Raw genomic sequence first — 12,745 nt, forward strand, 5'->3', positions numbered from 1 at the left:
GGATCGACAAGGAGAACGTGGAGCTCTCGCCCACCGCTGGCCACACCAACAGCGGGAGGATGCGCCACGGCTCCGCCAGCCAAGTGCAAAAGCAGCGAAGTGCTGGCAGCTTGAAACGTCACAGCATTAAGAAGATTGTGTGAAACTTGGGGTTGGTTTTTTGTTTGATCAGTTTTTGGGTTTTTTTTTTTTTGGAAACTGACTGACATACGTGGGCCTCTCGCAAAGGGCCCCCACCAGTTGTGATGCTGCACTTAATTCTTCAAGTTCCCATCCTGTCAGCCGTGTTGCCAGATGATCAACTCCTGAAACATTGCCTGAATTCTAATGCCTTCTTTCTTTAATTCTGTTTTTTTTTAATTTAAGCCAGTGTTTCAGAACCGCATGTAGATCCTGAAGGACTTTGTAGGCGAAGGAGCTGTGAGTTCTTTAACGCTGCAGAACATAACTTGTCCAAATATGAAAGCCATTTCCCATAGACGGTTCTGCCTTGCTTCTGTGATTCACCTTGTTTGTTTCTTCTCTAAAGGAAAGTGTTAATACTTAATCCTGTTTGCACACTTCTCAAGGTAGTTGCTTTATGACCCAGGGGAAGTTACTATCAGCCTGGTTTTAATTCAAACTTGTAGGATTTTTAGCTGTGGACTTTTTTTTACCATGCTTAAAAGAAATTTAACAGTAGCTGCAGTACAATGAGCTTAGCCAGAATTGGTCGATTAGATTAAATTCCTTGTAATTAGCAATAAATTGAGAGGACAAGGAGGCTTCATGAGTCTCTTCATTCCCCAGACCATAGCTTCAAACACTTGGACTGTATATGGACCAGACTGGATAAACTGGCTTTTTTCCAAAGCAGTGGTTTTTTGCCGTACTTTAACTGCACTAAAAAAGGTTGTACAGTGGAAAGAAAACCATCAAGAACTGACTATTATGGTGTCATTATAGCAGTGTTTAAAATTGATTGCTGCTTTCTTCCATTTAACGCATGCTTTAGTTTTGCCCTTCTAACAATGTGCACCTTCGAGAAATTCCTGGCAGAAAAACTATTGGGATACGGAGGGGAAAATTTTATTGATTAACTTCCAGCCCTGGGAGGTTGTTTGGCAAAGCTGCTTCTGTGCTGTCCAAGCAGTGCTATAAAAACAGTAATGTTTGCTTAAGGTACACAACTTTGAAACTAACTGACACTTTGTCAAATCCAGGTTACGTTTGAATGTTTGCAGTGCAATTTCTGCTATCAGTGCAGACATCTGCAGTCAAACTTTTCTTGCAGAACTTTCAAGGGGTTTTAGTTTGTAAGGGCTCGTATTTGGGGGTTACATGAAACTGAAATTGCTGTCACTGTGAGAGACTTGTCGGTCACAGTAGTGCATTGGCAATGGGGACTGTGATAATATGCTGCTATGTTGAATGAGGTGTAAAGGTGTGGCACGGGGTGCTGCAGACATTACCTGCACAGACTGGAGATGTGCAGAGTTGGATCTCAGAGGTGAATGGGCATTGTGACAAAGGCCTGTCAGCCGGGTGCTCATTGTAGGGCTATAAGCAAATCTACTGCTAAAGAACAGTTACACTTCCTAGATTCAAATCTCTGTTGTATGTTAGAAGTTAACAACAATAAATGGCTTTAGAAGGGAAAAAAAAAAAAGTATATCCACTCTATGAAGAGATTAAAATCCTCTAGTGCAATCTTATTAGTGGCTTTCAGTAAATCAAACTCCACAGCTAAATTATTAGAGAATGGTACAATTATAAGTGTTCAGATTTTATTGATACAGCACATAATTCACGTGTATCCACACAGTAACAATGTAACATTTATGTAAATAAAAATGCCTTTATTGTATTGATTCATAAAATAACAATTCTTCTAATTTGTTTACAGTCCTGGAAGAACTATGAACTTAATAAGCTTAATATGCAAATAGTTTGCCAAAACAAGAAGAAAATGTAGAATTGAAATGGAATCATTGGAAAAGATGACGAGTTGTGCAGTTTACCACGTGTTTTTATTCTTGATTGTGTAGGAGCAGCAGTAGAAACGATTCCTAAACTGTTAGATCTATGGAAGGGTTACAGGGCCAGACTTAAATTAAGAACTGAGCGCTGACTGGTGCCGTGTTTTGAGCCTCTGTGCATTTGTCATTTGGGAGTCACTGATTTAGAAACCTTTTTCATCTCATACATCAAATCACTAATAGCCACCTTCGGTATCACTGTCGGTTTGCACCTAATTGTGCTGAATCCAGCTATTCCCAGCCCTTCCTGTTTTGCTGAAGACAATGAATTGTAGAATCCTGGAGTTATTCCCTCCATCAGCGGGAGGAAAAAAATCCCTTGTCATTTACTGATACAAAAATAGAATTTTCAGTCATTTCTCTGTGAGCAAATTTTTTAAAACTAATTCCAGATGAACTGCTCTGCTCTGATTGGACTGAGTGCCAATATTCTGCATTGCCTGTGTAACAGATGCATCATGAAATAAGCAGTAATGCATTCTTAAGAGACTTGAGTATGGTGAAACCAAAATTACCTTTTCCGTGAGAACTCAGAACTGCTGGAAGCTCTTGGTCCTGGCTGAAACAAACGATACATTGATAAAGCAAGTCAGCAAAATATCATCTGTTGTTTCCCGGGAAGGAGTCATTGAATGTTTTCACTGTGTAGTTCAGTGAGGGGACCCAGACCTTCAGAGCGGGGAGGTCAGGCAGTTTAGGTAAAAAGAGCTGAACTTGAGTGTAACTGTAGGCACAGAACCATAGAATGGTTTGGATAGAAGGGCCTTAAAGCTCACCTTGCAGCCCCAGCCATGGTGGGGCACCTCCCACCAGCACAGGCTGCTGAGGGCCCACCCAGCCCGGCCTCCAGCACCTCCAGGCATGGAGCACCCACAGCTGCTCTGGGCAGACTGTGGCAGGGCCTCACCACCCTCCTTGTGAGGAATTTCTTCCTTTTACTTGGTCTACATCTACTTTTTTAGTTCAAAGCCCTCACCCATTGTGCTGTTACACTCCCTGTCAGTCCATTCCTGCAGCTCCTGAAGGCTGCTGTGAGGTCTTCCAGAGCCTTCTCCAGGCTGAACAGCCCAGCTCCCTCAGCCCATCTGCACAGGAGAGGTGCTTCAGCCCCCTGAGCATCCTCCTGGCCCCTTCTGGACTTGCTCCAGCGGGTCCATGTCTGCCTTCGGGGAGCCCAGGCCTGAACGCAGTACTGCAGGTGGTCACAGCCGACAGCTACAGATGTAGCTATGTTTGCTGTTGTACACAGCAGTACCAGGGTTTAGGAAGTTTGTGCTTATATCAAAGGGGAAAACGCCTTCCTTTCATTTGTAACCTTTGATTAGTAAATGGTTGGTCAGTGCCTTACTGTCATCCATCACCATGAAAACCTGCTCCCTCTAACACCCATTGCTACTGCTTTACTTTTTTCTTTATTTATTCCCTTTTCCCATTCTGCCTGTTTGTGTCCTGCTCTGTTTCATTCCTGTGAGCGCTGCACTCCACCTCTAATCCAGCCTCTTTCACCCCTCTCCTCATCCTGTCACTCCATTGATGCTAATGATCAGCAGTTAGTTGCTGGTGATGATGCTTCAAGATTGGGCATGAAACCTGGTGTTAGAAGTGGGAGACTCCCAAGGTCAGACCTTCCAGTCACTGTTTCAGGCAGCGCACAGGCTGCCCCAGTCACAGTCTGAGGATCGATCACCTCTGCAGCCATGTTGTAGTCTGTGCACTTTGGAATGATAACTTAAATGCAGAAAAATCTGATTGTAACACATGGACCACGTAGCTACACTATGGGGACTGTATGTTTGACACCCCTGGTTTGGAACATGCTATCCATTACGTACTAACTACAGTTAAGTACTGTAAAGATGATTAACATTTTGTGTTTGTATTTTCCCTGACTTAAAGATAATTCAGTAGTATTTGAATAGTACATAACCTACCTGTTAATTATGCCAATGTTTCTGCTTTAATGTGCATGAAGTTTCCAAGAAGAGGAAGCTTTTCAACTAAGTATTGTGGAGGAGCACTTGGAGCACTCCAGGGCTCTCTTCCTAAATGGGTTGTAGGTTTTAGGGCTTTTTCTGTTCCATCCTAAGTTTAATTTTTACCGATGTAATGAAGCACGTCTTACTGTTATGCAACAAACTTACCACAGAAAGTCACTTTTAGTGTTGGTCCCACCATTTTTTTTAATGCAGTATATTCACCTGTAAATATTTTTTGTGTAAAATTTGACAGAAAAGTATATTTACTACACTGTAAATACATGTGACAATATATTGTATTATTTTGCTTTTTTTGTAAAGCAGTTAGTTGCTGTATATGTATAACATACAAATTTGATTATTCTAGTGTTAGTCATTGTTAACTACTACTTCTCCTTCCTGCTGTTGCGTTGCGTCATTTAAAAACAAAGCTGTGTACTATAAACTCACACTGTGTACGATATCTTCCTCTTTCCATTTGGGCCTCGACTTCGAACACGTTCCCTTGATCCACAGTCCTGTTCCCATGGTAAGCAAGTGTCCCGGGGTGGGCCGAGCCCTGCAGATCAGACACAGCTGGTGAGCTTAGGCAGAAGTGGTAGAAGCCTGGTTTCAGGTAACTTGTTCCTCCATCTTCTCCTCATGTATGTACTTTGCCTTTTTTTGAAGTAAAATGTAAATTCAACCTGCTTCAAGTTGTTTGAAGGTCATTCGCTTACGGGACAGAGTTGGTCTATTCTGAAATCCTTCCTCTGTTTCTTGGAACACGGATTTGAATGGGGTTGAAAGTGAGATTTGACAAGCTGTTCTCCCTGGGGAGAACAAGAACCAATTGCCTCAGGGTTTGTCCTTCAGACAAATGTGCTGCTGTGCAGGTGTGATCCTGCAAGGTTTTGAATAGCAGCAAAACTGCCTGTGGATAACTGAGGAGGGGACAGCATGTGGATAGAACAAAGCCAGCCCCGTGTCATCAATCTCATGTCACTGCAGTAAGATGATTATAATCGAAAGAATCAGACTTTTTAATGTTAATCCAGTATTTTAATAAAACAGCTGCTTGGCCTTTAAAGAATACAGCAGTATAATTTGTCTATTTGGGCTCTTCTAGCTTAAAAACCTCAAGTCCCAACTGTCAGGCAACCTTCATGACAAATATATATATTTCTCTTTTAGGGGAATACTTTACTAAAAATGTGTAAGTACTTACATGCTGCCTCTGAATCATTCATCTGTATCAGTAATAGCAGCACTGTGTATAGAGAGGAGCCCTAAGAGGTATTTCCTGAAGCCACGCTAAGTGACTGCTGCTAAAATCACTGTCATTCTTCTTTAGGCCAGCTGACCTTCCCTGGTACTTGTGGTGCAATGGTAGTGAATGAAAGGGGAGTTATTTTAGCTCAGTCTTTATGCGGTCAAACAATTCTACATGGGGAAAAAATGGCATCCTCAGAGCAACCACTTCTCTATTTGGAAATGGCTTCAGAATTGCTGCCCAGCTGGCACCTGAATGCCAGAATGTTTTACAAAGGGAAAATAAAGTCTAAGTTTAGAACTTCTGTGATGAAAGGGTACAAATTTTGTTCTAGAGTTAAATAAGGGTAAAACTGTACAAGTAAAACTGCAATTGTTAGAACTGCTGCAAAGCCCTGCAATAACACTGACCTGTAGTGAGAGTAGATCATTCCTAAATACTGAGCTGTCTCTGGCCAGCACAAACACTTCCACGTACCCCAATTGGAATAGCACAACTTTCTAATATTCACCCTCTAGATATCACAGATGTTTCATTAAAAAATGTACTTCTCATAATGGTAATGTCAGACTTTATTGTGAACACCCTAAAAAACAACAGAATGTGCACAGATGTAAAAATTGAAAACCTTTTCCAGAAGCTGGTGGGGTGCCAGCACTGAGGGAAACTATGGCACAAATATGGAGCTGAACCCGATACCTCTGAATGGTGACATTGCTGCGAGGATCAGCCTCATCTCAGGCTGCTTCACAGCTGCATGCGGCTGGGTTAAGGAAGCAGCAGATGAAAGAAAGTGGCTGTTCTGTTGACCACACTCTGCTGCTTTGACATCCCGTTCTTTGGCCCACTTCACTGACCCCAGGGTGGCTCGGAGCCTTTTGTGACCAAACGCTGTCACGGGTGAACTGCTACATGGAGAAACACCCACTGCACAACATGTAGGTGCAGTCTGGTCCTTTAGCATCCTACCACAGGACCGAGTTCTACTGCAAGTTGGTCACTTCTGGGATCATCAAATGTCGAGTGTATCGTGCTCAGGCACAGTGCCATGGAACTAAGAACTAAAGCCCGGCTCTTGTTGCTGTGAAGAGTGCTACTGACTGCTCCCTATCAAAGCACTGATGATCTGTTTCCAGCAGCAGAATTTTAAGATTTGTGTGTGAATCCTAAGCATCGTGGATCATTCGTTTCTGTGCTGCTGTGCTTAACAAGTTCCCAGATGAAAATAAATCCCGGGGTTGAGTGGGTGGAGTAGAATAAAGTTCTGGTGTTAACTTGTTAAAACAAGTCCAGGTTTGCTGCTCAGTGCAACAATGAAAACGTTCAGCTGCATCTTAAGGTACAGTCAGATGACAGCACGATAGTGGTGACTAACTCTGTGTTTAAGAAACAGTGAACTACTAAACTTTTTTTTTATAGCATGTCATCCTTTAGAAAAACAAAAAAGATGTGCTCTGCAGTTTCTGCTCCTGATTAGTGTCAATATTAGTATTGATTAGCTCAGGGAGCGCAGAGCTGGATGCTCAACAGAATGGCTGTGGTGAGCTGTACAAGAATTGGGCATCCAGATCCGGGCATTAAAGACGCAGGTAAGTGAAGTGTCGTGTCCTGAAGAGGCGGATCAGAGACAGGCCTGACTGGGGCTGAGTTTTCCAAGCCGTTGTTTATTAATTCAGCTTCCCAAGGCAACTTGTGGTTAAGACACAATACGAGGTGCCAGGTGAGGGTCGCAGTGACTGCCTCTCCCTCCTCGCCTGTCCTGGGCTCCCTTCTCTGTGCCATAATTTGCATTTTGTGCAGTGCATTCACTGCTGGCTCTGCCCTCCCTCTCCCTGCAATATCAGCCAGGGTTTTTTCCCTTTTTGCTGGTTCTTCCAGCCCTTCTTACAGTGCACGTGCAGAGTTCTGCAGTGTGTGAGACCCACCCAGCTGCCTACAGACAGACACAGCAGAGTGGTGGTGAGCCAAAGGGGAGCCTGCTTAGGAGCAGCACGAAGCATAGGAAGGAATAAAGGCCCCAACTACAAACACAAGTGAGGCCAGGGATCGGCAGGGGCAGGACAACAAAACAAGAAGAAACTTACACAGTTCTTCCAAATATTTGGCTCCTGAGTTTCTGTGAGCTGAATTACTGCTCTTGAAACGAGGACGGGCTGTTGTCAGCTCTGTGTATCTTGTCCATTGAAAAGCTGGGTGGGCCCTTTTCCTCCAGGTGCAATTCTCCTCTGGTCCCGTTCTAGTCAGGGCGGTCATTGGTTTTCACTGCTGGAAAAGGAAAAATTACTGCTCCCTTTGTAACTGCAGCTGACACCTGAACACGCTGCTCTGCACCCAGAGCGACAAGTCAGCGCTGCTTACAACACAGTGCGGGTTCAGAGAGTGAAACCAGGCTCACACTGAAAGCCAGCACCGTGCTATGGCACTGCAACCAGTGCATGGAATACACCGCAAAGCAGTTTGCAAGAAAGCTCCTGTTGGCCTTCCCACATCTCAGTGCTGGTTGAGATGTGAACGGCAGGGCTGTAATGAGATGTGAACGGCAGGGCTGTAATGAGATGTTATTGGTAAGGGGACACAGCGCCGCTCCCCACCAGCCGCCACCCGCAGCCGCTCGTTCATTCGCCGCCACCTCACACTGAAGCGAAATCGAATCGCTCAAGGCGCAGCGCGGCGTTACCGGCCCCGACTCGCGCCTTCCCTTCACCCGTCAGCCCGGCACTCGGAGGCCTCGCGCTGTGCGCTCCGTGCTCACCACCCCACGGCCCTCGGCAGCGCGGGGCTGAGGAGCGGCACGGCGGGATGATCCTGCAGCAGCGGATGGTGCCGTGTGCGGGGCGGTGCCGTGTGCGGGGCGGTGCCGTGTGCGGGGCGGTGCCGTGTGCGGGGCGGTGCCGTGTGCGGTGCCGCCATCCTCCTGTGGGCGGGCCGGGGCGGGCCGGCCCTCGCTTCGCTCGTGAGGCGCCGTTGTTCGCAGTGCGCATGCTCGGCGCGGGGTGGGGGGGCGGTCCCGGCGGGCGGCGCTGCTCTCGCGAGAGGGGCGTGTCTCGCGGGCGGGGCGCGGTGCGTGTCCCAGCGCGGCGGCCCGGCCGGGCGGCACGTGGGTCGGAGCGGGCGGGGGGCGGCGGGTGGGAGCGGGACCGGGACCGGCCTCGGGTCTCCGGCGCCGGGAGGGGGCAGCGCCGCGCCGGACCGTCCGTAAGTACCGCGCGTAGCCGGGCCCCCATCTCCTTGGAGCTCTGCGGCCCGAGCTGTCAGCTCTCGGCCGCGGGCCCGACGCTTCTCCCGTTCCTCTGGTACCGGGGGCTCCGTACCCGCCGCCCGGCCCCGCTCGCCGCCGCTCGTCGCGCTCTGTGGGTCGCGGAGGGTCCCGTGGGGCCGCGCCGAGCCCAAGGTCAGCCCGGCGGCACGGCCTGGAGGTCACCGGGCGGCACGGCGGGGCCACACATGGCCGGGGCCGCGCGGCGATGGGCTCCGTGTGCGCTGAGGGCGGGCGGGGCTTCGCGTGCTGCGGGATCGCGCGGGGCCGAGGCCGAGCCCGGGCTGCCGTGCGGGGCGGCGGGGCCTGTCCGTGCTGCGGCCGTTCCGATGGGAGCTGCCGCCGATCCGCCGCCCGGTGCAGCGCGTGCGCCTCTGCCCGTTGGTTGGTTGGTTGGTTTATAGCACAGCGGTTACGGTCCGGCCCGTCGCTGCTCGCGGAGCTGCGCCCGAACCGTCCCGCTCTCTCCGGGCTCCTGCGGTGCTTCCCCGCCTCGTACCGGAGGCAGGTCCCGCTTACCGGGCGGCGCTGTGCCGCCTACCGGAGCTGTGTGCTGTCCCACGGCCTCCTCGGCACAGCTTCACCGCAGCTGGAGCCGAACGGGAGCTGCTGCCCCCGCGGCGGGTCCGTCCGTCGGGGCCGTTTCGGGGCCCCGTTGCTGCCTCGGTGCGGCCGCGCTCGCGCCCGGGGAGCGTTATCAGAAACGCTGTGGACTTTGTCTCAGGTGAAAGGAAACGGCTCGTTGCTGGGGAAAGTTGAAGCAAGAGAAGCAACTTTGTTTTTCTCGTGTTTACTTGGTCTGTGAATGATCTACTGAGCATGTGCCGGGATGGAGGCCGGGCCGGGAGCCGCGGAGCTGCGCTGTGCTCCGCCCGCCGCAGGTTCCCGTGGGTCACGGTCCGGCTGTTGAGCCTCCGCTGTGTCTGATGAGCTCCGTGGGTGCAGCAGCGCCGTGTGGCCGGGCCCGGCGCCGGCTGATGTCCGTGATTCCTTCAGAATGAAGGTAGCGCTTCTCTCTGCACGCCTCCACAGCTTGGTTCTTGTTTGATTGGTTTGCTTGTGTGTGCTGCACTGAGGAGAACTCGAGCTTTAGTAAGTGAAAGGGAGCAAGAAACATGTAGGACTCAAACTGTGCTTGACTCTCAGTGGAAGCCCCCTTTATGCATCGCTTGCAGAGCCGGTGCTGCTCACCCAGCACCTGCTGCTCCCAGAGCTTTGTAGAGCCCCTGAAGGACCCAGCAGCTCCTATGCAGGGTCCTATGGTCCCCTATGCAGGGGCTGATGGCTGTCAGACGTGAAACACCTGCTGCTGTTGGAGATCTGTGTGGGTCAGTGCTGCAGGAACACATTTTTTTTGTACACTCTGGTGGCTGCTCCTTATTTAGGTTTGCTCTCGTTAGTCATGCCAAGCTTAAATACCCACTGGAGGAACTGCATTCCTTGAAGCTCTGGGGATGTGCTGGGGTGCTTGCATAGAGAGCTGCCCTCTCTTTCATCAGCTGCCTTGAAAGCCTTGGGGTAAAGGTAGCTGCTCCCCATTGCGTGGGGTGAGGCAGCAGGAATTCCCCTCGCTGCACAATGTGTGGGGCGGTACCTGAGGGTCGGGCCCATCAGTCTGTGGGCTCTGATCCCACCTGTGTTCTCCTGGGAGTCAGTGACAGCAACATGAGGGTTGCAGACAAAGCTGCTCCGTGTTCAGAGCTGCTGGCTGCTGTGTTGAGACTCCAGTTCACTTTGGAAGCACTGCAGGCTGATGGGGCATAATGGAGATCAAGTGTGTTTGTGCAGCTGCAGAGCTACATGAGCACGATGCTCTAAAATAACGTGCTCTGCTTATCACAGAATGGCCCAGGTTGGGAGGGGCCTCAAGGATCATGAAGCTCCAAACCCCCACCTGCCACAGGGCCCTTGTGGCTCTATGGCTCTTGTCTTTTGTGTGTGCTTAACTGATGTGAAAAAGTTATTTAGGATATTTCTGCTGTCCACAGGGACGGTGAGCTCAGATTTGGTGTCCCCAGGTGCCCTTAGCAACGTCTGTAAGTCATTAAAGGCCATTAATTACTTCTAATCATGTAATATTTCAGATCTAATGACTGGCCTTTCTAAAATCCTGATCTCTAACTACGGTGCTGCTGTGGAACGCTTCACACTAATGGTTGGTGGAACCTGAAGCTGCCAACTTCAACTACTCTGAGGTGTCTGCAGGACACTGTGCTGCTGCAAGGTCAGGCTGTTGGGTTTGCTCCTTGCAGGGGCTGCAGGAGCTGGTGTGTTCCTGTGTCAGTCACTGCTTTTGCACATGATCTGTTCAGCTGTTCCCCTGCTTTATTGCTCAGCATGCACAGGCCCCATGCATTGCTCTTAGCAGAGGTGAGCTGAGAGAGATTCAAAGAGATTGTTTTAAATCATTCTTCAGCAAACAAATCTGTGCTTGTAGACCTTGAAGAGGTCCTTAGGAGAACTGCCTGTGACCTCTGCTGCCACCTGGCAATGAGGATGAGAAACTTCCCATGTGCTCTCGCTGGTTTGGGCTCCCTAGGTATAAATAGCAGCAGTTCCTAGCAAGAGCTCATGGTCTGCATATGCCTCTCATACTGGGGCTTTAGCTGTGCTTGGGGATGTATCAGTGGTTTGGAAGCCTGAAGTCTCTGGAACAAGGAATGGAGAGAAAAATCTCTCTATAAAAGTCAAGGGTTTTATCCTGTATTTTTTCCCCTTTCCTTAATGAGGAGCCTCTTCTGTTTGTGAGCTTGGGATTTGTTCAGTTTCCTGTTGAATTGCGGGGATAAGGACAAGTACAGTGTTCGGGGTTGTAGGAAAGAAGTTTTCACATCACAGCTCCAAAGTATTTTGAAGGAATAGCATGTAGTGTCCTGTTTGGCTGGTAAGCAGGATGGGCTCCTGTCCCTCTGCTCAGAGTACCTCTTTCTGCTCCTCGTGTGTGTGCAGCTCGGACTGGCTGCAGGAAGGTTGGTGTGTCAGCTGCCCCCAGCAGTGGGCTGCAGTCAGGGGGAGCCATCCTGAGCATGAGAACAGCCCCCAGCACAGTTGGGGCGAGGGCTTGTAGCTGCTCCTGTAATATAGATCAAAGTGAAGCTCATCTCTCTGATTAGGTCTCAAGTATGTTGTATAACTTCTTGTAGCAAGCTTATTAATGCATAAAAGTCATCTTCCTGCTTGTTCTGTTTAAGTGTTGTGCTGAAGCTTTTGCTGCTCCTTCTCAGTGTAGGTGAATGTGGAGTGCTTTTTACAACAGATGTTCAATATCCTTCCTCCACGTGCTTCTCAGGCTTATTTGCAGTGAGCTGAGCTCTAGGCACACAGTTTCCTGCTGAGCAACGCCACCTCTTGTTGTTCTGTTTTAGCCCGGGTTTTGTTTTGAGAAGTGTGTTCTGTCAAGGTCTTGTTGTGGTGAGCTCCAGGTGCAGGTCTGTCACTGCTCTCCACACCCCACTGTCTCCTACTGCACTATCAGTGCAGTGATGTGAACCTCCCCATCCTGTCTCCTTGAAAATCCAGGTCTGTTTTGTTGTGTTGTGCAGAGCACAGTGGGAGCTGTTGGTTAGTTTAGTCTCTGCTCCTGAGTGTTGTGAGTGCCTGGGTTTTGGAAATCAGCGTGTGTGCCACGCATCCTACTTATTGCTTAGATTTTCAACTGTAAGCCACACCTGCAGTGGACACTAATGTTGCCCATAGCAAGGGTTGAGTTTTGTATTGATGTAGAAGCAAATACAAGGCACGTATGTGTTGAATGTGTTTGTTCTGAAGTCCAGAGAAGTGATTTCCAAGCTGGGTAACAATGCAGAAAGAAGGAAAGATGATAAAAATCTTTTTAAAAGTGATTATATGTTAGTAAATTATAAAGGAAATAAAAGCAGCTTTCCCTGTACTACCAAGCAGAGATTCTCTTCAGTATTTTATGGAAAATGCTTTTGAAACCATTGAGTTGCCCCTGGTGCAACGTGGGCTGTGCACTGGGGACATAGCATGGCCATGCTGGGTGCTGCCCACCTGGAGATGAGTCCCAGAGGGCAGGGAGGGCAGGGTGTGCATCAGCACGGCTGGGCTGTGTGAAGCTGTAGGTGGGGGAGCACGGAGTGGTGCTGCTCCCAGAGGGGATATCTATGTACAAGGGTGGGGAGCTCTGAATCCAAGGGCTTTCTCTGCTGTCTAAAGCCGAACAATAGTGGAAAGGTTGTGTGGCCCCTGGCCGATGTGCTAAACTTCTTCTGGCTAGCTCAAA

At 49.2% G+C, this 12,745-nt stretch overlaps 3 protein-coding genes across 12 annotated transcripts in view; 2 read left to right on the top strand and 1 right to left on the bottom strand.

Annotated features, from left to right (window-relative positions):
* NF1 (neurofibromin 1) overlaps window positions 1-4,443 on the top strand; it is an 84,204-nt gene extending 79,761 nt beyond the window's left edge. For all 9 annotated transcript variants that reach the window (XM_085521657.1, XM_085521645.1, XM_085521646.1 and 6 more), the window contains one exon: window positions 1-4,443. In XM_085521657.1, coding sequence (XP_085377783.1) covers window positions 1-143 — 143 coding nt within the window. In that variant the 3' untranslated portion in view covers window positions 144-4,443.
* On the bottom strand, window positions 4,173-8,470 carry LOC116654244 (uncharacterized). Its single transcript, XM_085522427.1, has 3 exons — window positions 7,924-8,470; window positions 7,331-7,508; window positions 4,173-4,553 (listed from the first exon to the last, which is right to left on the bottom strand). Exons 1-2 carry the CDS (start codon window positions 8,468-8,470, stop codon window positions 7,483-7,485), a joined length of 573 nt encoding a protein of 190 aa, XP_085378553.1. The 3' UTR covers window positions 4,173-4,553; window positions 7,331-7,482.
* AKAP1 (A-kinase anchoring protein 1) overlaps window positions 8,286-12,745 on the top strand; it is a 22,869-nt gene continuing 18,409 nt past the window's right edge. The window contains exon 1 of one of the 2 annotated variants that reach the window (XM_085521659.1): window positions 8,286-8,306. The gene's annotated coding sequence lies outside the window, so the exon portion shown is untranslated. The other variant, XM_015881102.2, reaches the window with a different exon arrangement.

This window comes from Coturnix japonica, chromosome 22 (genome assembly GCF_054131305.1).
Source record: "Coturnix japonica strain WE chromosome 22, WE-NBRP24, whole genome shotgun sequence".
In the NCBI taxonomy this organism is placed as follows: Eukaryota; Metazoa; Chordata; class Aves; order Galliformes; family Phasianidae; genus Coturnix; species Coturnix japonica.

Bases quoted from the DNA above. Each gene is read 5' to 3' on its own strand.
- LOC116654244 (XM_085522427.1), bottom strand. From the start codon at position 8,470: ATGGGGGCCCGGCTACGCGCGGTACTTACGGACGGTCCGGCGCGGCGC. The intron at 7,509-7,923 runs GTAACGCCGCGC...CTTTTCCAGCAG, and splicing joins GAAGGCGCGAGTCGGGGCCG to TGAAAACCAATGACCGCCCT.